General features: G+C 40.7%; 1 protein-coding gene and 1 pseudogene across 2 annotated transcripts; both read right to left on the reverse strand.

Moving 5' to 3' along the window:
- Positions 1 to 7580: 7580 nt before the first annotated feature.
- On the reverse strand, positions 7581 to 10599 carry LOC310637909 (protocadherin alpha-5-like; the record flags this gene model as incomplete). Its single annotated transcript, XM_083358530.1, has 1 exon — positions 7581 to 10599. One exon carries the CDS (start codon positions 10597 to 10599, stop codon positions 8191 to 8193), a length of 2409 nt encoding a protein of 802 aa, XP_083214656.1. The 3' UTR covers positions 7581 to 8190.
- A 3077-nt stretch (positions 10600 to 13676) lies between these two features.
- Positions 13677 to 15515, reverse strand: LOC310638923 (protocadherin alpha-8-like; annotated as a pseudogene). The gene has a single exon. The product of its transcript is annotated as a protocadherin alpha-8-like (transcript).
- Between the last annotated feature and the right edge of the window lie 10431 nt (positions 15516 to 25946).

The raw sequence follows: 25946 nt of genomic DNA on the forward strand, positions 1-25946 counted from the left end.
AATTTTTCAGTGTTTATGGTTGCAAGTTCTTCTGAAGTTTTATTTTGTTAAATAAAAGCAAACCACTTTTCATTAGGAAATATCAAGATGGCGGCCACAGAGGAAGCATGGTTACATTGCGGGGAGAAAAGTGGCTATTAAATTAAGACAAAATGGTAAGAGGAGAGGTTGAGAAGGAAAGATAGGTCATTGAGGGGGGGAAAGACTGGAGAAGGGAAAAGAAGAGGAAAGATTCAAGAGGTTAGGAGAAAGACACCAACAAGAGCAGCGGCCTACGGCGAACTTGCCTGCTGAGAGGGGCCCAGCTGCACCCGAGAGGCCTACCCAGGAGACTGGAGGCCCATTGAGGAGGAACCGGAGCGCCCCCCCATCCAATAGAGCGGCCCAGAAGGATCATAAAGGGGCTGTTGGAGGACTTCCAGGCCAAAAGAGGCCTACCTGAAAGGCCCAGCGACCCAGCCAGGCCCAATGAAGTGAAGACTAGCGCACCAGCAGCTCGAGCGGTGGTGAGGAGGTGGCCAGCGGCAGCACAGAACAGCAGAACGGTGAGGCGGCTGGGGGCAGCACAGAGACAGTAGGTGGTGGCAGCAGGGAGCAACAGATGGAGAGGTGGTTGTGGGCAGTGCAGAGGTGGTGGGCGGCAACAGTGGCAGACTAGGAGATCTGCAGGCAGCAGCAAGGCAGCACAACAGAGGCAGCGGAGCAACGGAGGACCCAACTGGCAGCTCTAGAGAACCTGGCTGAACAGTATATCCACAGTATATTTTGCCAGTAGTGCTGTGGAACATCCAGGTGCTCTTTTGCAAACTTCAAACATGGACAGATGAAACCAAAACTGAGTTGTTTGGGAAAAACACACAATGCTATGTGTGGAGAAAAAAAGGCACAGCACACCAACATCAAAACCTCATCCCCACTGTAAAACATGGCGGAGGGAGCATCATGGTTTGGGGCTGCTTTGCTGCCTCAGGGCCTGGACGGATTGTTGTCATTGATGGGGAAATGAATTCCAGAGTTTATCAGGACATTTTGCAGGAAAACGTACGACCATCTGTCCACCAACTGAAGCTCCGCAGAGGATGGGTGATGCAACAGGAAAATGACCCAAAGCATACAAGTAATTCAACAAAACAATGGCTTCAACAGAACAGAATACGCCTTCTGGAGTGGCCCAGTCAGAGTCCTGACCTCAACCCGATTGAAATGCTGTGGCATGACCTTAAAAGAGCGATTCACACCAGACATCCCAAGAATATTGCTACACTGTAACAGTTTTGTGCAGAGGAGTGGTCCAAAATTATTCCAGATCGTTGTGCAGGTCTGATCTGCAACTACAGGAAACATTTGGTTGAGGTTATTGCTGCCAAAGGAGGGTCAACCAGTTATTAAGTCCAAAGGTTCACATACTTTTTCCACCCTGCACTGTGAATGTTTCCATTTTATCTTCATTGACAACAGCTAATGTTTGTGTAGTATTATTTTAAGCAGACTGTGTTTTTCTATTGTTGTGACTTACATGACGTTTAGAGTGCATTTTATGGCCAATTCATGCAAAAAAACCACATAATCCCAAAGGGTTCACATACTTTTTCTTGCAACTGTATCCAGATATCAACTGGGAGACAAACACTGCAGCGAGTGGGAGATCAGATTCCTAACCAACCTAGCCGACAACTTTGTCATCCAAAAGGTGGAGGAGGGAACTAGACATAAATGTTCTGAACCAGCCCTCTTCTCGCACCCCTAATCAAAGGAAGAGTCTGGAAAGCGTCCAAGATCAAAAGGCTTCTGCCAAGTTTTAATTACACTGTTACAAAAATACAAGAGCTTGACTTCTCAAACGAAAAAGTTGCTTTCAGCAACTAGCCCCTCCCCAAACACTTCTTTTATAGAGAGCTCAGGGCGTGGTCTCCCTGTGCCTCCTCCCGAGGAGTCCCATAGCCTTCCTTTGTTTGTCCCTGCTCGTCTGCCTCCTGCGTCGGGCGTCCTTGAACAGGGCCAGCTGTGGGTCATCATCCTCCGCACTCTCGGGCTCACACAGCTGAGAAGAGGTTCCTGGCTGAGGACTCTGCAAAGTCTCCAAATCATCATCAGCCGGTTCGTTTCCCTCCTCCCCCACATCTGAGTCCTCCGATACATCGGACCCGGCTGTCGGGCCCACAGGCTGGCCCTGAGTCACAACAATAAAGCTGATTTTTTCCCAAACTCTCAACATCTTTTTTGTAATATGGCGATCAAAATTGGCTGCAGTATTCCAGGTGTGGTCTTACTAGGGTTAAAGCGATACTAATACTTCACGTGATCTTGATTCTATGCCTCTGTTTATACAACCCAGGATTGTATTAGCTTTTTTGGTTGCTGCTGCACACTGCTGGCTCATAGTCAAGTGATTGTTCATTAGGACTCCAAAGGTCCCTCTCACAGTTACTGTTTTTAAACCAGGTCTCACCCAATCTATACTTATACCTTTGATTTTTCCTGCCTAAATGTAAAACTTTGCTTTTCTCCACATTGAAACTCATTTTGTTGGATAGGGCCCATTCTTCAAGTTTGTCAAGATCTTTTTGGACCCTGGGTTTGTCTTCTGGGGTATTGGATACTCCTGCCAGTTTGATGTGATCTGCAAATTTGATGAGTTCCCCTTCAATTCCCTCATCTAAGTCATTGATGATGATATTGAAGAGTACTGAGCCTAAGATGGATCCTTGTGGTACCCCACTGCTTACTTCTCTCCATGTGGATGTAGTGCCATTGAGAACTACTCGTTGAGTACGGTTTGCCAGCCAGTTACAGATCTATCTGGTGGTAATGTTGTCTATTCCACTTTTTTCTAGCTTACCAAGGAGTAGGTTGTGGTCTACTTTATCAAATGCCTTATTGAAATCTAAGTATGTCCACAGTGTTTCTCTGATCTACTAGTTTAGTCAGTTTCTCAAAGAATGAAATAAGATTGGTTTGGCATGATCTGTTTTTACAGATCCGTGCTGACTACTAGTTATAACTTTGTTTGCTTCTAGTTCAGACATGTCAAACACAAGGCCCGGGGGCCGGATCCGGCCCGCGAAGTGGTTTCATGCGGCCCGCGAAGCCATCCTGGAAACAGGGAGGGAACGGCCCCCACTGCCTTGGCCCTGGCCCAGAGACCCTCCTTCTGCCAGAGACCCTCAGATCTGTCCCACTCCTGTCCAGGCCCCCATAGGCACCCTTGATGCGAACAATATAGAGCTGGCCACGCCCACCCAGCAGGCCATATGCACTCTAGCCATGCCTACCCAGTAGGCCACGCCCACTCTGGCCATACCCACCCGGCCCCCTGAGGGCAACCGCAATGCTGATGTGGCCCTCAATGAAATTGAGTTTGACACCCCTGTTCTAGTTGTTCGCAGATCTGTTTTTTGATTATCTTTTCTAGGATCTTTCCAGGTATTGATGTTAAACTGATTGGTCTGTAGTTTCCTGGGTCCATTTTTATCCCCTTTCTTGAAGATGGAAACCACATCAGCCCTTTTCCAATCCTCAGGTACTTCCCCGGTGTTCCAGGATTTATAAAAGATGTGGTGCAATGGTTCTGAGATAACATCGGCCAGCTCCTTCAGAACTCTGGGATGTAACCTGTCAGGTTCCAGCAATTTATATTCATCAAGGTCAGATAGGTGTTCTCTTACCATTTTCTTGCTTATTTTAATTTTTTTTTCTAGTTTGTCTTTTGCAGTGGGTTTTGTTTTGGGGTTTTTTTGTGTTGTTTTTTTTTTTGTATGATGGGCTGTAATTCCTTTTTGTGTGAAACTGATGCAAAGTATGAGTTAAGCAGGTCTGCTTTCTCCCTGTTCAAAGGCCTGGAGACTAAAACATACGAACAACGGCTGCAGGACTTGGGTTTGGCTACTAGTCTAAAGAAAAGAAGAAATAAGGGAGACATGGTAGCAGTATTCCAGTATTTGAGGGGCTGCCACAGAGAAGAGAGTGTCACGCTATTCACCAAAGCAGCAGAGAGCAGGACAAGAAACTATGATTGGAAACTGATCAAAAAGAGAAGCAACCTGGAATTAAGGAGAAACTTCCTGACAGTCAGGACAATTAACCAGTGGAACAGCTTGCCTCCAGAAATCGTGGGTGCTCTATCACTGGAGATAGATGGACTTGTCTGAGATGGTATAGGTTCTCCTGCTTGAGCAGGGGACTGGACTAGAAGACCTCCAAGGTCCCTTCAAATTCTATTCTATTCTATTCTATTCTATTCTATTCTATTCTATTCTATTCTATTCTATTCTATTCTATTCTATTCTATTCTATTCTATTCTATTCTATTCTATTCTATTCTATTCTTTTTAAAGTTTTATACATCACCTTATCTCTTTTTTCCACATGTCACCTTCTTTGCATCAGACACAGATACGTTCTATATGAAAACAATGTTTAGAATAATTCATACTGAATATTCTTCATTAATATTCCTCATCTACTTATTTCTCTTTTATTCAGTTTTGATAGCCACTCATTTACCATGCAACCCTGGGTGGCTAATATCCATTTAAAAGTAACAAAAAAAAATTTAAAAAATTAAAAGTACATGCTGTTTAAAACTGATATCCTGTGCTCATGCTGACTTTATTTGAAGCTGGTTTTTAAAAATCTATTTTGATCAATAAAGTAGTGACAACCTTGCAAGATATTCAATCCTCCCTGCCTTTCTGTTCAAAACCAAAATTAATAATAACAGCTGCAAATCTCTTTCTTTCCTATGGCCATGTCATCCTATACATAGAAATGTTATATATGTGTACAAATATTTATACATACAAATATATTTTTACAAAATTAAGTTTCTATATATAGAAGAATCAACATTCACATATACAGTATGCGTGCACAAGCTGCATATTTTTAACAAAACTTTTTACTGCCATTTTTGTCCCACAGGTGCTTTTTCAAATGGCAATGTCTTCAAACTAAAGAAAGTCCAATTGCTTTTTGAAAAAGCTCCTTTGGGACAACCATGACCTGGAAGACTAAGAATCTCCATAGACATTTTGCCATTCTTCTAGACCAGGGGTGTCAAACTGGCGGCCCGTGGACTGGATGTGTCATGTGCAGGCCACGCCCACCCAGCTCCGCAAAGGCAAAAAAGTTGTGATACGTCACAATACGTCACGTGACAAGATTGAGTTCGGCACCCATGTTCTAGACTTACTCCTTTTTTTACTGCTGTAAATAAAAGGTTTCTGGTTTGAAATCTGGCAAAAAGTTCTTTAATTACTTTTTACTTGCTTGCTTGCTTGCTTCCTTCCTTCCTTCCTTCCTTCCTTCTTTACTTCTTACCTACTTACATTTATATATCCACTCATCACACAAACATGACTGTCTGGCATACAATAAAAAAAGCTACAAGATAAGATAACCTTTATTGTCATTTTTTTTACTGTGGGCACAATGGCACACATCAAAAATGAAATTTAGTTGCCCACTCTCAAAGTGAAACACATACATGACACACACCTAAACATACTATATACAACATACGTACAGACCATTTCCTGGGTCCTACCAGATGTAACTTGTTAGCAGACAGGACTCGCAACATACCTCTTCTGCCAAACATAATGGAATGGGAAGATGTAATTGGGAAGAGGCAGTCCTTAAATAACCCTACTCGGTGACATAATAGACTCTAAAGATTTTTAAAAAATGGATCTATAAGCAAAGTAGTAACCAATGCAGTTCATGGAGCAGAAATGTAACATATGCTGTTCTAGAGACACACATAACCGCCCATGCCACTGCATTTTGCATCAGCTGAAACTTCCAGATACTTTTCTAGGGCAATCCCATATAGAGTGCATGACAGCTCTCCACCTGGATGTGAATCGGCATGAGTGATGATGAGCAGAGCCTCTTGATCCAGGAACAGATGCAACTGGTCGACTGACAACATGAAACTGTGCAAAACTTTAATATTTCCTTACTTTTCTATACACGAGTCAAATGTTTTGCTATTTTTCCATTCATCTGTTGTAGAAGAGTTTTACCTCCAGCTCCCAAATAGTTCATAAGTTATTTGGCTGGAAGAAAACCAAAATGCAAGAGCATTTCTATACTGCTTTTTGTATGAGGCTTCTTAAATCAGAGAAGTTGCCAGGTTTTATTATTTTGGTTCATCACACAGTCAGTCAGATATTCAGACTGGATTTGGCATTTTTATCCACGTATCGAGTCCTTCTCAGGACATGGGATAGGTGGATGTGAATGTTTGATGGTGTTAAAGGTGTCATAGCAGGATGTAAGCCAGGGGTGTCAAACTCAATTTCACTGAGGGCCGCATCAGCATTGCGGTTGCCTTCAAGGGGCCGGGTGGGTGTGGCCAGGGTGGGCGTGGCCTGCTGGGTGGGCGTGGTTAGAGTGTGTATGGCCTACTGGGTGGGCGTGGCCAGTTCAACATCGTTCGCATCAAGGGTGCCTACGAGGGCCTGGGCAGGAGTGGGACAGATCTGAGGGTCTCTGGGCCAGGGCCAAGGCAGTGGGGGCCGTTCCCTCACTGTTTCCAGGATGGCTTCGCGGGCCGCATGAAACCACTTCGCGGGCCGGATCCGGCCCCCGGGCCTTGTGTTTGACATGTCTGATGTAAGCGGTTCAGAGTAAAGCTGCCTTTTTCAATTGATGGATAGTGATTTTGTCAATGTTGTTCAAGGTGCTCCAGTTGTTTTGGGATTGCACCCAAGGGACCAACTGCCATTTGGTAACTTACCTTTGCTTTCTTTTGTCACAGTCATTCTATTTCCATATACAAGTCTTTGTATGTTGTTATCTTCTCCAGTTCTTTTTATTCTATTCTGCTGTCTCCAGATACTGCCACATCCACTCTCCAGATTTTTTATTTTGCCTTTCTTATCAACAAGTCTGGGATGTTATGTGGCAGGTGCCTGTCAGTTTGAATCTAACGTCCCTTTTTATTTTCTATTACTTTCGCTATTTTATGTTCCTGCTTGCAAATGGCAAATGGCATTTCTTGCTTATCTTCCAATGCAACATTGTTGCTTCTTTGTCATGCTGTTGTGTGTGGTCAGTCTGCTATCTTGCAGCAGTTTAGCAGATATTCTTGGTAGCTTCTTTGCACAGATGGCATTTGCTGTCTGTTGCTATCTTCTCAATTCTGATTTTGTATGCATTTGTTCTTAAGGCTTGGTCTTGTGCAGCCTGTCTCTTGCTATTTAAAGTAGTAAATACTTAAATTAAAAGTATATTGTAAAGTGATCCCTTGATGATTTTTATTCAAGGGATTATAACAGCATAATCATCAAATATAATTAGAACAATTAATCAGTGGAACAACCTGCCTTCAGAAGTTGTGAATGCTCCAACACTGGATGTTTTTAAGAAGAGACTGGGCAATCATTTGTCTGAAATGGTATAGGGTTTCCTGCCTGAGCAGAGGGTTGGACTAGAAGACCTCCAAGGTCCCTGCCAACTCTATTATTATTATTGTTGTTGTTGTTATCATTATCATTATCATTACTTATTAGTCCTCTCCAAGTACTTAAAATATTATAATTCTGTTTTCAAGATAACAAAAAATAAAGAATAAAAATTCCAACAAATATATGCATTAATACTTCTGTATATCAAGCTGCTAAATGATGTTTAATAAATTTGCAGTTGATCATCCTTAAATATTGTTCCTAAAAGAGGCATCAGCTTGAAAATCCATTCTGGATTGATTAAAGGATGAAACTATCAAGAAAAGAAATCATTGAAACCTACTTTATGCATGCATAAGTGTTCAATTTCTTGTTTCCATTCAAAATGAAAGGGATATATGATAAGATAGAAGAAGGGATTACACAGATTTGTTAAATTTTAATGAATGTAGTTAAAGACTTTAAATATATCACCTCTTTAGTATGTGAATTAAAAAGTGAAGAGTATGGTAGCAGAACACATGAAGACCATATTTATAATTATTCTCTTAGAAGAAAAGAAAATCCAGACCAATAGTACAACTGCAAAGTGTATATTCCAGTAGCTATTCCCATTAAAAAAACTATTGTTAGAAATAGAAAATGATTATTTATTCATTTAGCTGAAACTTATAAACCAGAAAGAAAGCTATGTATTTACTTACAGAACTGTCAAATTAAATCTGATATATAATTTAAAAATCAATGTTGTATTAAGTGATCCTACCCAGGTACCACACTAATCTAATGTTGTCCAAATGTCAAGGATTCCATAAACAGCACAACTTACCTCTTTAGATGAATCTGGGGGCCTTTCTGACTCATTCTCATGTTCCCCATTATTTGCAAAAACGGGAATGTTGGGAGTGAAAATCATCAGGTCGCTCTTGGCACCAGTCTCTGCGCTCACCCCTGCCAGGATGTGGCTGTGGCGATTGGAATAGGACCAGCTGCCCACTTCACTGGCACAGACAAGGGTGGCCATGCCAGGGCCATAAACCATGGATTCCTTTGCCTTGCAGTGGCATCGCAGGGCCACGTAGATGAGAGTGGCAAGCAAGAAGAGGCTGGAAACAGAGCAGATGGCAATGATCAGATAGACATTGATCGAGTCCACCAGGGGCACGAAGCTCTTTCCTGTCTTGGGGAGGTGAATTTCTGTTAGGATGGCCTGGGCATTTTTCACCAGTGACACACTCAAAGTAGCTGTAGATGAAAGTGGAGGCTTCCCATGATCCTTCACCACAATCAACACATTCTGGATTTTCCTTCTTTCTGACTCATCCAAAGAATATTTGGTACTCACCTCACCACTATACTGGCCCACAGACCATGGACCACTGCTTTCTTCAAGCAGTTCATACCTGAGCCACGCATTGTAGCCAGAATCCAGATCCAAGGCATGGATCTTGCCTACAATATGCCCAGGCATCACGGGGACCACTAGAAGAATCAGGTTCTCTTCTGATGATCCTGACACGGCAGGTGCATTGTCGTTCTCATCCAGCACAAAGACCTGAACAGTCGCATTGCCACACAAAGAGGGCATTCCAGCATCCTTGGCTCTCACCTGGAACTCCAGCAGTTTCAACTCCTCATAGTCCAAGGACTGCAGAGCATAGAGCTTTCCACTCTCCGAATGTACAGAGATGTAGCTTGACAATGGCCACAGCTTCTCGTCTATCCAATAGGTGATCAGGGCATTCTCAGTTACGTCTGGGTCCGAGGCAGATACTGTGAAGATGTGAGCACCAGGGGGATTGTTCTCCTTCACAAAGACTGTGTAGGAGGGCTGTGTGAAGGCTGGAGCATTGTCATTTATGTCACCGATAGGCACTAAGAGGCTGATGCTAGAAGACAGGGATGGAACTCCCTGATCTTCCACTGTCACAACCATCCTGTACTCAGCCACCTGCTCTCGATCTAGGACTGCACCAACAATCAGCGAGTAGTAGTTCTTGAATGTGGACTCGAGTTTGAAGGGTACTCCAGGGGGGAAGAGGAAACAGTTCATTTGTCCATTGATCCCAGAATCCTTGTCTGAAACACTGAGTATTGCCACTACACTCCCTGATGGTGAGTTTTCAACAACAGGTATTGAAAGGGAATTCACTGATATTTCAGGAATATTGTCGTTTGTATCCAGTATTTCAAGAAGAACTTTACAGTGTCCTGACAGCGGAAAATTCCCTCTATCTTCTGCAATAATTTGAAGATCATAAAAATTAATTTCTTCATAATCCAATTTTCCAATCACTCTAATTTCCCCAGTATCAGAAATTATACTAAATATCTTTGTGACATGTAGAGGTAGGCTATTACTAAAAAAATAAATAATTTCTCTATTTATCCCTTCATCTAAATCTGTAGCATTCAGAGTAATAACTAACGACCCACTAGCTGTATTTTCTAACAACTTTATCCTATAAACAGATTGGTTAAATACAGGTGGGTTGTCATTAACATCCAGCACATTAATGACCAGCTGAACAGTTCCTGTGAGTTTTGGTTCACCCCCATCAGTGGCTGTCAGTACTAAATGATGCACAGGGCTCTCCTCTCTATCAAGTGGAACCTTTAATACAAGTATTACAGATTTACTCTCATCTTCATCACTTCCTGAATCCAGAACAAAATGGTTATTCATGCTGAGCTTGTAGGTTAACAGCGCATTGGTACCAATATCTGCATCAGATGCTCCTTCTAATAGGAACTGGGTGCCAGAGGTTATCAGTTCAGCCATGCTCAGGATCTGTTCCCTGGCAGAGAAGACGGGAGCATTGTCATTCATGTCTTTGACTTCCACCTCCACATGGAAGAACCTCAGAGGTTTCTCCACAATCACCTCCAGATGAAGGACACAGTCTGCGGTCTTGGCACACAGCTCCTCCCTGTCTATCCGGGAATTTACAAACAAGATCCCATTCTGCAGGTTTACCTCAAAATACTCCTTCTCTCCTTTGGACAGCATCCGGAACATCCGAGGCACCAGCTCACTCACCTCCAACCCCAGATCCTGGGCGATGCGGCCCACAAAGGTGCCGTGCTGGGATTCCTCCAGCACAGAATAATGGAGCTGGCCGCTCCCCATTTTCCAGGCGGTCTGGAGCAGAAGCAGCTGCAGCAGCCCCTTCGGCCAGGTAAGCATCGCAGACACAGGCACAGCACCCGCAAGCTCTGCTCTTTTTCTCTAAATACCTTGCCTTCAAGGGGTCAGGAGCGGAGCCCACGTAGCCCAGCCATGCTGGCAATGCTTTCATAGGTTGGATCTTGGCTTGTTGAGCTTTCTGTGTTTTTGATGTTCTTGTTTTGGACCTGGCTGTCAGGAATGTTGGTCCCTTTAAGGGAGGGGCTCTGCATTTTTAGTTTCACTTAGATTTTCCTTAGGAAACAGTGACCTCTTGTGTCTGAATTTGAAAATGGAGAAACAGACTTTCATTCATGAACAATTTCTAATAATCATTTAGTCTTCATACTCATATGCTTTTTCTACATAGTTTTTGACAGTTACACATTTCCTGTTGATACAAATGCAGATACAAATACAGAGATATACTGACTGATTTAAATATTATGTATTCATTAAAAGAAGAATGACTACCTGTAATTTAATTCATTCCATATATTTATGGGTTGGAATTTTTATTTGTATGGACAGGAAATGTGTAACTAATGATTTCTAATAATTTCTTCCATTAGTTAAAGTGATTGTGATAGCATTGGGAAGAAGGTGGATAGGCTTCAAATCATTTCAACAAGGTTTATGACCAAGATGAGGAGGTATGTAATTTTCATACCAAAGAGGTAAGTAAAAGTAGAAGAAAATACTATTAAATTTTAAAATCGTTCCTGGTTGTATTTCTATTTCTTGGTCAGGAAGTGGCAGTTCTTAACCAAAATCTGTCTGAGACTTCCATTGGAAATAAATCTTTTGTTGTTAATACTCATCTAACTGTAGGAATCCCCTTCTATCTTGCCAGAATAATTCAATCATATGGCACAAAGTTAGGATGCTGAGCTTGTCAATCAGAAGGTCGGCAGTTTGGCGGGTCGAATCCCGAGTGCCGCGTAACAGAGTGAGCACCTGTTACTTGTCCCAGCTTCTGCCAACCTAGCAGTTTGAAAGCACGTAAAAATGCAAGTAGAAAAATAGGGACCACTACGGTGGGAAGGTAACAGCGTTCCGTGCGCCTTTGGCGTCTAGTCATGCCGGCCACATGACCACGGAGACGTCCTCGGACAAGCATTGGCTCTTTGGCTTTGAAACGGAGATGAGCACCGGCCCCTAGAGTCGGAAACGACTAGCACGCATGTGCGGGGGAACCTTTACCTTTATCTTTATGGCACAAAGTATCTAGTAATCCATATGGTTCTAACAAACTTTGGACCTTGAGCTTGTTTGGAGGTTCCAGCAAAGGAGAGCAACTATGATACCATTGATGAAGATCAGTATAGTCTTCTTATCTGGGATGGTTGTCCTCTTCCATGGAGTATGCACCTTCGGGAGGGACAGACATGGAGTGGTGAGGAAGGGACATGCACCTACCCAGCCAGATCAGCTGAATTAATACTGGCAATCAATTATGACTCTGATGAAATGGATTGCTGAGATATTGCAGCCAGATTGTCCTCAAATCTCAGCAATCCATTTCATCAGAGTTATAATATGTATTTTTGTGGAAAGACTGTTATATTTTAGGGTTGCTGATGTTTCAAAAATTATTGAAAAGAAGTGCTTTGGACCTCATATGAGCACCATGTCTCTAAATATTATTGAAGTAATTTTTTTTCTTTTTTTCAGGCTTCCTTGTGAGTCTGAAAAAACAGGCAGCTGTTTTAAGTGTGCAATTACTGATACAGCTGTTTTAATAAGTCAGTAATGACTTATTAAACATATAAGGAACGGCTGCTGGAATTAGGTATAGTTTAATGAAGAGAAGGACAAGGGGGGACATGATAGCAATGTTCCAATATCTCAAGAGCTGCCACAAAGAAGAGGAAGTCAAGCTATTCTACAAAGTGGCCGAAGGCAGGACAAGAAGCAACGGATGAAAACTAGTCAAGGAGAGAAGCAACCTAGAACTAAGGAGAAACTTCCTGACAGTTAGAACAATTAACCAGTGGAACAACCTGCCTCCAGAAGCTGTCAATGCTCCAACACTGGAAGTTTTTAAGAACAGACTGGACAGCCATTTGTATGAAATGGTATAGGCTTTCCTGCCTGAGCAGGGGGTTGGACTAGATGACCTCCAAGGTACCTTCCAACTTTACTATTATGATTATGATTATGAGACATGTTGCGTGGCAGAGCTTTATGGATAAAAATTTACAAGCAGGATGGCATTAAGCTATTGATGAATTTAAAGCTGTTTGCACAAATATTGACTCAATGTAATTAATTTTTGATAGTACTTCGCAGAAGAAATGAATAATTGGCTTTTTTAACATCTTGGCGTAGAGCAGGCTTGTCCAACCCACAAACCAAAGGCCACATGCAGTCCTAGATAGCTAGTAAGTAATGCAGCGCTACAAGATTGTAAACTTTTAACATCATTATGTGAGGATAGGATAGGATAGGATAGGATAGGATAGGATAGGATAGGATAGGATAGGATAGGATAGGATAGGATAGGATAGGATAGGATAGGATAGGAGCTGGAAGGGACCTTGAAGGAGAACTTATACCATTTCAGACAAGTGACTGTCTAATCTCTTCTTAAAAACCTCCAGTGATGGAGCGCCCATGATTTCTGAAGGCAAGCTGTTCCACTGATTAACTGTCCTCACTGTTAGGAAGTTTCTCCTTAATTCCAGGTTGCTTCTCTCTTTGGCCAGTTTCCAATCATTTTTTCTTCTTTCATATACTGGAATACTGCTATCATGTCGCCCCTATTTCTTCTTTTCTTTAGACTAGCTAAACCCACGTCCTGCAGCCTTTCTTCATATGTTTTAGTCTCCAGGCCTTTGATCATTTTAGTTGCTCTTCTCTGAACTTTTTCCAACATCTTTTTTGAAGTATGGTGCCAAAACTGGTTGCAGTATTCCAGGTGTGGTCTCACTAGGGTTTTATAAAGCAGTACTAATACTTCGCATGATCTTGATTCTATGCCTCTGCTTATGCAACCCAGGATTATATTAACGTTTTTGGCGGCAGCTGCACACTGCTAGCTCATAGTCAAGTGATTGTCCACTAGGACTCCAAGGTTCCTCTCAGCCAGATCTCACCTAATCTGTACTTACAGACCACAGACCACTGGTTTCTTCAACCAGTTCGTACCTGAGCCAGGCATTGTAGGCCAGAATCCGCATCCAAGGCATGGATCTTGCCTACAATATGCCCAGGCACCACAGGGACCACTAGAAGAATCAGGTTCTCTTCTGATGATTCTGACATGGCAGGTGCATTATCGTTCTCATCCAGCAAAAATATCTGAACAGTCACATTGCCACACAAGGAGGGCATTCCAGCATCCTTGGCTCTCACCTGGAACTCCAACAGTTTCAACTCCTCATAGTCCAAGGACTGCAGAGCATAGAGCTTTCCACTCTCCGAATGTACAGAGATGTAGCTGGACAATGGCCACAGCTTCTCGTCTACCCAATAGGTGATCAGGGCATTCTCAGCTACGTCTGGGTCCGAGGCAGATACTGTGAAGATCCAGGGGGATTGTTCTCCTTCACAAAGACTGTGTAGGAGTGCTGTGTGAAGGCTGGAGCATTATCATTTATGTCACTGATTGGTAATATCATGATACTGCTGGCTGATAATGATGGGATTCCTTGATCTTCTGTTTTCACCATCAACTGATACTGAGCAACTTGTTCCTGATCAAGGGACTCAGCCACTACTAAAGAATAATAGTTCTTGAAATTGGATACAAGTTGGAAGGGTACCCTAGGAGGCCAGAGTGAGCAATGTATTTGTCCATTGTCTCCTGAGTCCCTATCTGCAACACTGATTGGGGCTACTACTGTCCCCAATGGTTAGTCCTCTAGCACTGGCACTAAGAGTGATGAGACGAACAACTCTGATTCACTGTCATTTATATCCAGCACTTCAATTATCACTTGACAATGCCCTGACAAAGGGGGGGAACCCTTTATCTTCTGCCTCAATCTGAAGATCATATATAGCACGGTCTTCAGAATCAACCCCTCCTTCTACAATTACTTCCCCTGTATTAGAATTTATGCTAAAAAATTTCTGAAAATTTAGTGGTACATGATTAGTAAAAGAATAAAAAATTTCCTTATTCATTCCCTCATCTAAATCTGCAGCATTCACTTTAATAACTAGTGTTCCAACCGCTGCATTTTCTAACAATTTTACCTTGTAAATTGATTAAACACAGGAGGATTGTCATTAACATCCAGCACATTGATGACTAGCTGAACAGTTCCTGTGAGTTTTGGTTCACCCCCATCAGTGGCTGTCAGTACTAAATGATGCACAGGGCTCTCCTCTCTGTCAAGTGGAACCCTTAATAGAAGCACTACAGATTTACTCTCATCTTCATCTTTTCCCGAATCCAAAACAAAATGGTTGTTTGGACTGAGCCTGTGGGTTAACAGCGCATTAGTACCAATATCTGCATCACAAGCCCCTTCCAAGGAGAACTGGGTACCTGTTATCTGTTCTGATATGCTCAGGATCTGTTCCCTGGCAGAGAAGACAGGAGCATTGTCATTCATGTCTTTGACTTCCACCTCCACATGGAAGAACCTCAGAGGTTTCTCCACAATCACCTCCAGATGAAGGACACAGTCTGCGGTCTTGGCACACAGGTCCTCCCTGTCTATCCGGGAATTTACAAACAAGATCCCATTCTGCAGGTTTACCTCAAAATACTCCTTCTCTCCTTTGGACAGCATCCGGAACATCCGAGGCACCAGCTCGCTCACCTCCAACCCCAGATCCTGGGCGATGCGGCCCACAAAGGTGCCATGCTGGGATTCCTCCAGCACAGAATAATGGAGCTGGCCGCTCCCCATTTTCCAAGCGGTCTGGAGCAGAAGCAATTGTAGTAGCCAATTTGTCACAGATTCATTCTTCCAGGCAATCATTGCAAATACAGGCAAAAAGATCAATAGTATTTGTTTTTCTTATACCTCTCTTGAGGAGACCCAAGAGCAGATTCAGAGTAGACATCCAAATCAGCATTTACAATATAATTCACATTAATTCCAGTATTCTTGCAGTCTGGGCTGGATATCATTATATGTATGACAAAAAGAATTTTTTGCAGTCACATAGAAGGAGGAGCTCCAAGTTCTTTCTCCTCATCCATTTTCTGATGCAACAGTGACCTCTAGTGAAGGCATTTTAAAACTGAAAAGCAGTTGATAAAAACATTTGTAGTTCTGTCGTTCTTTTCGTTTTTAAATACATTTAGTTTTTCCACTCATTTATTTTTCTAGCAACATAATTCATATCTGTACAACACATCATTTTTAGGCCATTAAAAACTAAGAGTTGCAATTGAACGTGTTAACTGACTCTTCTAGAAGTGAAATTACATTTGTGTCAGAGATATGGGACCTTGGAGTAATTCACCCATTACTGCTTGACATAGAAGTGTTATTTTTAAAATTGTTGCAAATCAAAACATTAAAGCACTTTTTAGTACAAATATCTGCATTATTATATAATATTACATTGTACTCTACAATGTAATTTGAGTCTTAATTTGAAAACAGTAGCTATGCTTTTCATATTATATTATGTCCTTGCATTTTTGATTATATAATAAGCCACACAGAATTGAGGTAGTATATATATCTTGTGAATAAATAAATAAGACTTTTAAAAATTACTGATAAAATTTATACACTTCAGTCCAATAGGGATCTGATATTGTTATATAGTATTATATATAATTGTAATATTATAATATGATTGTCATAATATATTACATTCTAATGTGTGTGTGTGTGTTTCCTGTAAGCTACCTTGAATTGCAGTGATCGTGTAGGCGTCAACATAAATTTTCCAAATAAACAAATAAATACAATAATTATTCAAACTGCTGGCATATCTCCCACGTGTTCAGTGGCCTGTGTGGCTCAAGCAAACTGATTCTGAGAGGATCCAAAGCACAATAAATGTTGCATAGCAAATATTTCAACATACCGTATTTTCCGGCGTATAAGATGACTTTTTAACCCATGAAAATCATCTCAAAAGTATTCCAACCTGATGTAAGGAGGAATAACAGCAGGGGGAAATGGTAATTGTCCCTAGTTAGTCCTCTGCTTGAAATTGCAAACACTGAAATAATGTTCTCTCTTCAGGGAACAAGAATCCTGGAAAAGCAACTAGCTTTTATTTCATTCCACCTATTTCCCTCAAGGCGACAAACTTCAATCCCAGGAGAAGAAAAGGGTGAAAACAAGTGATAAACATCTCTGAAACCTATTCACCTGCATTCTCCTCCCCTCTTTCACAACCATTACATGAATCCCTCTGAGAGGATTCTATACATTTATTGTTTCTTTGTTGCTAAACAAAGTTTATTACATTTTTGTTTTCACTTGGAGGTCTTCTAGTCCAGCCCCCTGCTCAAGCAGGAAGACCTATATCATCTCGGACAAGGGACTCTCCAGTCTCTTCTTCAAAACCTCCTATGATGGAGTGCCCACAATTTCTGAAGGCAAGCCGTTCCACTGGTTAATTGTCCTCACTGTTAGGAAGTTTCTCCTTAATTCCAGGTTGCTTCTCTCTTTGGTCAGTTTCCAACGATTGTTTCTTGTCCTACCCTCTGGTGCTTTGGAGAATAGTTTGACCCCCTGTTCTTTGTGGCAACCCCTCAAATACTGGAATACTGCTATCATGTCACCCCTATTTCTTATTTTCTGTAGACTAGCCAAATCATTGTCCATATGTTGTAGACTCCAGGCATTTGGTCATTTTAGTTCCTCTTCTCTGAACTTTTTCCAAGGTCTCAACATCTTTTTTGTAGTATGGTGACCAAAATTGGTTACAGTATTCTTACTAGAGTTTTATAAAGCGGTACTTTATACTGCTATCATCTCTCCCCTATTTCTTTTCTTTAGAATAGCCAAACCCAAGTCCTGCAGCCGTTCTTCATATGTTTTAGTCTCCAGGCCTTTGATCATCTTAGTTGCTCTTCTCTGAATTTTTTCTAAAATCTCAATATCTTTTTTGTGATATGGCGACCAAAATTGGCTGCAGTATTCCAGGTGTGGTCTTACTGGGGTTTTATAGAGCAGTACTAATACTTCATGTGATCTTGATTCTATGGCTCTGTTTGTACAACCCAGGATTGTATTAGTTATTTTTGGCGGCTGCTGCACATTGCTGGCTCATAGTCAAGTGGTTATCCACTAGGACTCCAAGGCCCCTGTCAGCCAGGTCTCACCTAATCTGTACTTATATCTTTGATTTTTCCTGCCTAAATGTAAAACTTTGCTTTTCTCCACATTAAAACTCATTTTGTTGGATACAGCCCATTGTTCAAGTTCGTTAAGATCTTTTTGAATCCTGAGCTTGTCTTCTGGTGTGCTGGCTATTCCTGCCAGTTTAGTGTCATCTATACATCTGATGAGTTCTTCTTCTATTCCTTCATCTAAGACATTAATGAAGATATTGAAGAGTACTGGGCCTAAGATGGAGCTTTGTGGTACCCCCTGCTTACTTGTCTCCATGTGGATGTAGTGCCATTGAGGACTACTCATTGAGTACGGTTTGTCAGCCAGCTAAAAATCCATCTGGTGGTGATGTTGTCTATCCCACCTTTTTCTAGCTTACCAAGCAGTAGATTGTGGTCTACTTTGTTGAATGCCTTACTGAAATCTAAGAATAGTATGTCCATAGCTTTTCACTGGTCTACTAATTTGGTCACTTTATCAAAGAATGAAATCACTGAGTCAATGAGATTTTGCATTGATTTTCATGGGATCAATGGAGTGTGCATGGAAAACCTGTATCTCTTCCCCCTCATGAACGACATGTTGGGACTTTTAGCCAAGAAGAAAACATTCATAAAACTAGATCTGAGGGAGGCGTACTATTGAATGAGGATCAAGGAAGGTAATGAATGGAAAACTGCCTTCAACTGCCCTCTTGGGAGCTACCAATTTAAAATAATGCCTTTTGGACTGCAGGGGGCCCCTGCCATATTTATGCAACTCACAAACGAGATGCTACATGAACATTTATATAAAGGGGTCTTGGTGTACCTGGGTGACATCCTCATCTACACTGAGACTATGGACAAGCATGTGAAACTTGTGCAACAGGCAATGAAAAAAACTGTTGGATGCTAAGCTATATGCCAAACTGTCAAAATGTGAGTTTCACAAGACTAGACTGGTTTACCTAGGTTACGGAGTGTTGTACGAAGGGGTGGAAATGAACCCAGGGAAAGTAAAGTCCATCTTGGAATGGCAAGCCCCTCGTACCCACAAGCAGCTGCAGAGTTTTCTGGGATTTGCAAACTTCTATAGGCAGTTCATCTCCTTTTTCACAAAAATTGCCCTGCCAATCACTGAACTGTTGAAAATGGGGAGAGGGAGGGGAAAACCCCAGCTGAGCCAACCCTTGAACTGGACAATGGAATGGCAGGTGGTATTCAAAAAACTGAAGGGGTTGTTTGCGACTGAACTGGTTCTAAAACACCTAGATCCAGAGGAACCTTTTATGAGTCAGGCAGATGCCAATGACATGGCTGTGGGTTCAGTCCTCCTCTAGCAGAATAAGGAGGGAAACTTGTCACCATTCTCGTAAACGTCTCGCAAGCTGAATGAGACAGAACAACAGTGGGCTGTTTGGGAGAAAGAGGCTTTTGCGGTATGGTGGGAGTTACTGACATGGAGGCAATTCCTAAAGGGGAGTAAAACCCCTTCTGAGGTGTAGGCTGACCATAAAAATTTAGAAGTACTGAAGGTCCCCGTAAGCTCTCACCCAAACAAGTCCAATGGGCAATTTGATTTTGTTTTAAAGTACATTCCTGGGGGGGCAGTTTTCTTGCCTATGCCCTATCCCACATGCCATAGTACAAAAGCACCTGGGAGGAGGTAGTGAGTTCCATCATTCCCACTAAACAACAAGCGGTACAAGCCACAACCAGGCAGCAGGAGAAGAAGAGGAGCTTACCTTCCACTGATGCATTTCCCAACAGCTGAGGAAGGAGCTACCAACCAACACGTGGTTTGGTGCTCACCAAAGAGAGCTAAGGGATAGGTTGGCATGGAAGGGAGACAAGCTGTACATTCCCGGAAATCTATGACTGCAAGTTCTGCAGTGCAGCCATGATGCTAAGCAGGGTGGCTACTTTGGGTTCTTAAAGACCCTGAAGAATGACATTGAAAGTTATGTGAGGAACTGTGCTACTTGTGCAGCCAGTAAAAGACTGCCAGGGAAAAGCCCAGGCCTGTTACAACAGCTAGACCCTGGGAGGAGATAACCATGGATTTTATAGCAGAGCTGCCAGAAAGTGGGGGAAACTGTGATTTGGACTGTAATAGACCTCTTTTCCAAGCAAGTCCACTTCATCACATGCTCTGGACTCCCCTCAGCCCAGAAACTAGTGAAAATGTTTTTAAAGCACATCTACCAGCTGCACAGAGTGCCTAAGTGCATCATTTCAGATTGTGGGGTCCAATTCACTGCTACGTTCTGGAGGGAGTTTGTGAGGATGATTGGTTTCTCCCAGGGGCTTAGTTCAGCTTTTCTTGCAAGTATGAATGGGGCCACAGAACGAGCTAACACAATGGTGGAACAATACTTGCATTACTATGTCAACTACCGGCAAACAAACTGGGCAGGACTTTTGCCATTTGCAGAAGTGGCGTATAACAACGCAGTGCACAGCAACACTGGTTTCACTCCATTTAAGGGAATGGAGTTTGTGCCAATGCCAGAGTGCCCACAGGAGCCTCCCTCCTTGAGTACCTTAACTGAGTGGGTCAATTTGTTCCAACATGTTTGGAATATATATATATATATATATATATATATATATATATATATATATATATATATATATATATATATATATATATATATATATATATATATATATATATATATATATATATATATATATATTTCAAATGTTAACTATTTAGATTACCTTGCTAGGCCCCAAACATGGGGCAAATCTTTATTTCCTGTTTTCAGCCTATCTTGAAGGCTATCGAACAGGCAGTAGTCACACCGGACAATTCATATATTTGTGTATAGCTGGCTGATGACGACTAAGGAGTCAGAAATGCATCCCAGTTTCCCTTTAATTCTTTGTTAGTAATTTACACAAATATATATATATATATATATATATATATATATATATATATATATATATATATATATATATATATATTCCCATTTCTTCCACAAACAAGTCAACAAATATATCACCATACATAAATACATACACGTAAGTTTGGATGCTGCTTGTCCATTTCCCCTTTCACTGTATCCACCTTCCTTCTCTCTCTTCCCTCTTCTCTTTCTTTTTCCCTTTCTCCTTTCTTTCCTATTTCCCTCTTCTTCCTCTCCTCTCCTCTTTCCCTCACCACTCCCCTCCCGTTTCTCCCCACTTCTCCTCTTTTCCTCCAACTTTCCTACTTCCTTCCCCCTCCTCTACTCTCTTCCCTCTCTCCTTTCTTTCTTCCCTCCCATTCCTCTTCCGATACAATTCAGGGGTAATGTCCGAGCAGCTCCTCTCCTTAGATTTTCAATGTCTATATTAGGTATGATAATATCCTTATCTCCTCATTTTTCTTCCAACTAAATTAGTGTTAGCTGTCTTTTAAGCATATTCTTTTTTTCACCCACTCATAAAATTTTCCCCAAATTTCATAATACTCTGACTCTGTCTTATCTTTAATTATCATTGTTAATCTATTCATTTCCGCACATTCCATTATTTTCCTGATCACCTCTTCTTCTGGAGGAGCTTTCAGTGCCTTCCAGTTTTGTGCAAACACAATCCTAGCTGCAGTAGTTATATGAATAATCAAATATGTGTTCTCTTTGCTATATTTCTCTGGTAAAATACCCAACAGGAATATTTCTGGTCTTAATTCTATACGTTGTTGTATCATCTTTTCTATCCATCATTTGATTATGTTCCAATAGGTTTTAGCTTCTGCACACATCCACCACATATGATAGAAAGAGCCTGGTATTTGATGGCATTTCCAACATTTCATAGATCTGTCCTTAAACATTTTAGCTAGTCTTTCTGGAGAGATATGCCATCTGTAGAACATCTTGTACATATTTTCTTTATACACTGTCACCATTGTCAGTTTATAGTTACTTTCCCACAATTGCTGCCATCTATCTAATTCAATCGTATATCCAAAATTTCTTGACCATTTTATCATTGACTCCTTAACTTGCTCCTCCTCTAATTCCCTATATAATAAGTAGCTATACAATTTTTAATCCATTTTTCTTCAGTTCCCGTATTTCATCTAACTCTGTTCTCCCCAAATTAAAACCATCTATTTTAGCATCTTTTTCATATCTAGATTGTATTTGCATTCTCATGTACCAATCCATCTTTATTCCTTGTTCCTCTAATTGTTGTTTGGTTTTCAGCTTCCCTGTGTCTGTTAGTAGGTCTTTATATTTTATAATGTTTCCCATGTTAAAACATATTGGGGTGTATTAACGTTTCCATTGTTGAGAGCCAATCTGGAATCCTTGAGTTTTTCCTCTTTATTTTCTCCCAAACCATCAATAAAGAATTCCTGATATGATGTCTCTGGAAATAGCTGTGTATTCTATTTTTCCCATACCTTATAAACGCATGCCATCCCAACTGTAAATAATGTCCCTCTAATGTCAATAATCTAGTATTCCTCAGTAAAATCCATTCTCTCATCCATGACATTACTGCAGCCTGGTAATATAATTCCCAATTAGGTAAGCTAAACCCACCTCTGAGTCTTGCATCCTGTAACATTTTTAAATTAATCCTTGCCTTTTTCCCCTGCCAAATATATTTCAAAATTATTTTATTTAGCCCCTCAAAATATTTCTTTTCCAATCTTATTGGTATTGTTGAAAACAAAAACAACAATCGTGGTAATATATTCATTTTAATTATTGCAATCCTACCCATTAATGATAGTTGTACCTTTTTCCATTTATCCAAATCTACTTCAATTTGTCTTTTCAATTTGTACATCTTGCTGTCAGGTGAATCTCCAGATATTTTACCTTCTTTACAATCTGTATCTCTAACTTTCCCATCAATTCTTTTTTTTTGTTTTTCAGTAATATTTTTCACTAACATTTTTGTTTTATCTTTATTAATCTTCAAACCTGCTACCTCACCATATTTTTCTATTTGTTCTATTAATACAGGTCCTGTCTCTAGTGGCTCCTCCATGATAAATACTAAATCATCTGCAAAAGCTTGTAGCTTATATTCTTCTCTCTTCACTTTCATACCTTTTATATCCTTATTCTGTCTTATAGTTCTATTTAGTATTTCTAGTGTCAATACAAACAATAATGGGGATAAAGGGCATCCCTGCCTTGTTCCCTTCATAATGTTAATCTTTTCAGTCATATCTCCATTAATCATTATTTTGGCTATTTGCTTATTGTAAATTGCTTTAATTACATTTATAAATTTCTCCCCAAAATCCATAATCTGTAGTTGTCTTATCATGAATTGCCAATTCACATTGTCAAATGCTTTCTGCGCATCCAAAAACATCAATGCCATCTGTTTTTCGGGATATGGTTCATAATATTCTAATGTGTTTAATATAATTCGCATATTGTCTCTAATTTGTCTTTTGGGCAGGAATCCGTTTTGATCCATATGTATAAATTCGGTTAGGAACTTTTTAAGCCTTTCGGCCATGATTGATGCGAATATTTTATAGTCCACATTCAGCAAGGAAATCGGTCTATAGTTCTTTATTTTCTGTATTTCTGTTTCTTCCTTTGGTATCAGGGTAATAAGTGCTTCCGACCACGAATCTGGTATCTTAGCTTCAGAGAGGAGTTCATTATAGAGTTCCAGCATTACATTGCCTAACAGTTCCTGCAATGTTCTATATAGTTCCGCTGGTAACCCATCTCGTCCTGGTGTTTTGCCATTCTTTTGTTTTTTAATTGCTTCTGTTAATTCCATCATTGTTATTTTCTCTTCTAGTAGCTTTTTAAATTTCTTTGGTACTTTAGGTATCTCTGTTTTTTCCAAGAATTGTTTTATCCTATCATCTGAAAGTACTTGTTGCTTATATAAATTCTCATAATATTCCCAAGCTATTTTTTTCTTTTCTTCATTCCGATGTTGTAAAGTCCCCTCGGCATCTTCCATCTCTTCTCTTTCTCCTTTTTAATTTTATATGTCAACCATCTCCCTGGTTTGTTTGCATGTTCAAAAAAGCTGCCTTTATTTTCCTTGCCACCTCTTCATTTTCTATTAAGTTCATTTTATGCTTGTTCAACTCCATTAAATTTTTTATCTTTTTGTTTTGTGTATCTTTCTGTAATTCTTTCTCAAGAGTCTTATATTCTTCCTCCAGTTTTTCCCTAATTTGTCTTTTTTGTTTATTCTTTTTCCCCATATAAGATATAGCAAGTCCTCTCATGTACGCTTTCGCCATATCCCAGACATTTTGAAGTGAGGTATCTTCTGTTTTGTTTTCTTTAAAGAAGAAAGTCATTTCTTTTTCCATATATTGCTGGAAGTCTTTTTCATTCAATACAGTTTGATTTAATGTCCATCTTGTTTTCTTTTTTGTCCTTTCCATGTAATTGTGACTGGGTTGTGGTCTGCCCATGTGCTTGTTTCTATCTTTATATTTTGTGTACTTGTATATAAGTCTATTGATGTCCACATCATATCTATTCTCGACCAGGAAAGGTGTCTGTTAGAATAGAATGTATATTGCTTCTTTTCCAGATATTTTTCTCTCCAAACATCTACTATATTTAATTCATCCACCATATTATGAAAAGATTTTGGAAGTGTTCTCCTTAGGGTCTTTTTTTTTTTTTTTTGGTCGTATTATAACCCAGCCCGGCCTTTACAATAGCATTGAAATCTCCAATCATACATATGCTTTCGAATTCCAATTCTATTATTTTCTGGTGCAATTTTGAATAAAATTTTTCTTGGTTTTCATTTGGGGCGTAAATCGCTACCAATAAAGTTTTTTTTACAATTCATAATTACTTCCACCATTAAACTTTGCCCTTCTTCATCTGAATATAACAATGTAGTTTGTATTGCTTTTTGAATATATAATACCACACCTCTTTGATCTGCAAGTGAGGTATATAATTCTCCCAATTTCAGATATTCTAGTAGATTTTTATGTTGTTTCTTAATATGAACTTCTTGTAAACAAATTATATCCATTTTTAATTTCCCCAATTTATTTGGTGTTCTTTTTCTTTTTATAGTCAAATTTAGTCCATTTACATTTATTGAAATTGCTTTTATTTCTTCTATGATTATTTATTTGAAGTTTTAGTTGCTCTCGTTATTCTCATCTCTCTTTGCTCTTTTGCCTCTTTTGCTCTTGTCCCTTCTCTCAACACCCTTTCCTCCTGTTCTATGCTATACTTACTGTGTTGCTTCTCTGTCTCATCTCCTTGCTGTCTGATTACTCTTTCCCCTCTCAGCCTTTCTTCTTCTTGATGCCCAAAGTACTGATCATAAAAAAGTTCTGCTTTCTCTATTGTGTCCAGTCTATGTCTCTGTTCTTGCCAATTTATCATTACTCCTTCTGGTATTAACTGTTATGTACTGGGCTTTTGGGTACCACACCATGTGCGTTGCTGGAGAATGGTTCTTCAGCAACCCAGACAGGCCATCTCCGGGCCTGCAATTGGTCAGCCTCAGGCGGCAAGCAGGGTTCAATCTTATTGGTTGCTACCATAGGGCTTGGCTATATATTGGGGCTGGGAGCAGCCCAAGCCTAAGTACAGTTCCAGCTTGAATAAAAGAATGAGTTTCTCTGTACTCAGCTGTGTGTCTTCATTCCTGCTCACAAGAGCCCACAACGTAACAGTGGCGACGAGGATGGGATCCTGCTTCACTGCCTAAAGGGCTGAAGTTCACAAGGGGTCGGCATTACACACTGGAGGGAAGAGGCATCTTTCCCCCCTCTCTCTAGGCCAGCTAGTAAAGCTACACTAGCGGCCACGTGCTCAGTGGACACATTCCCTGAGTCCAAAGAAGCAGGATCCAAGAATGCAGGAATCGAGGAAAGATGCCGAAGGTCGGCAAACTCAGAAAGTTCTATGTAAAGCATCCAGAAGAATGGCCGTCTTACCTCTTGCAGGTGGAGAACTATCTATGAGCAAACCAGATTGCAGAGGAAGGCCTAAAAGCTGCCACGTTGCTGTGCGTGTGTGGGCCAGTGACTTTTGACCTAGTGGAAAATCTCTTCACGGCGACGCCCATTGAAGCAGTATTGTTTGCAGACCTTAAGGAGAAGCTGACCAGGCATTTTCAGCCCAAGATGTCGGAGATGGCGTGGCGTTTTAAA

The sequence above is a fragment of the Vipera ursinii genome, assembly GCF_947247035.1.
Source record: "Vipera ursinii genome assembly, chromosome: 3".
Classification (NCBI taxonomy): Eukaryota; Metazoa; Chordata; class Lepidosauria; order Squamata; family Viperidae; genus Vipera; species Vipera ursinii.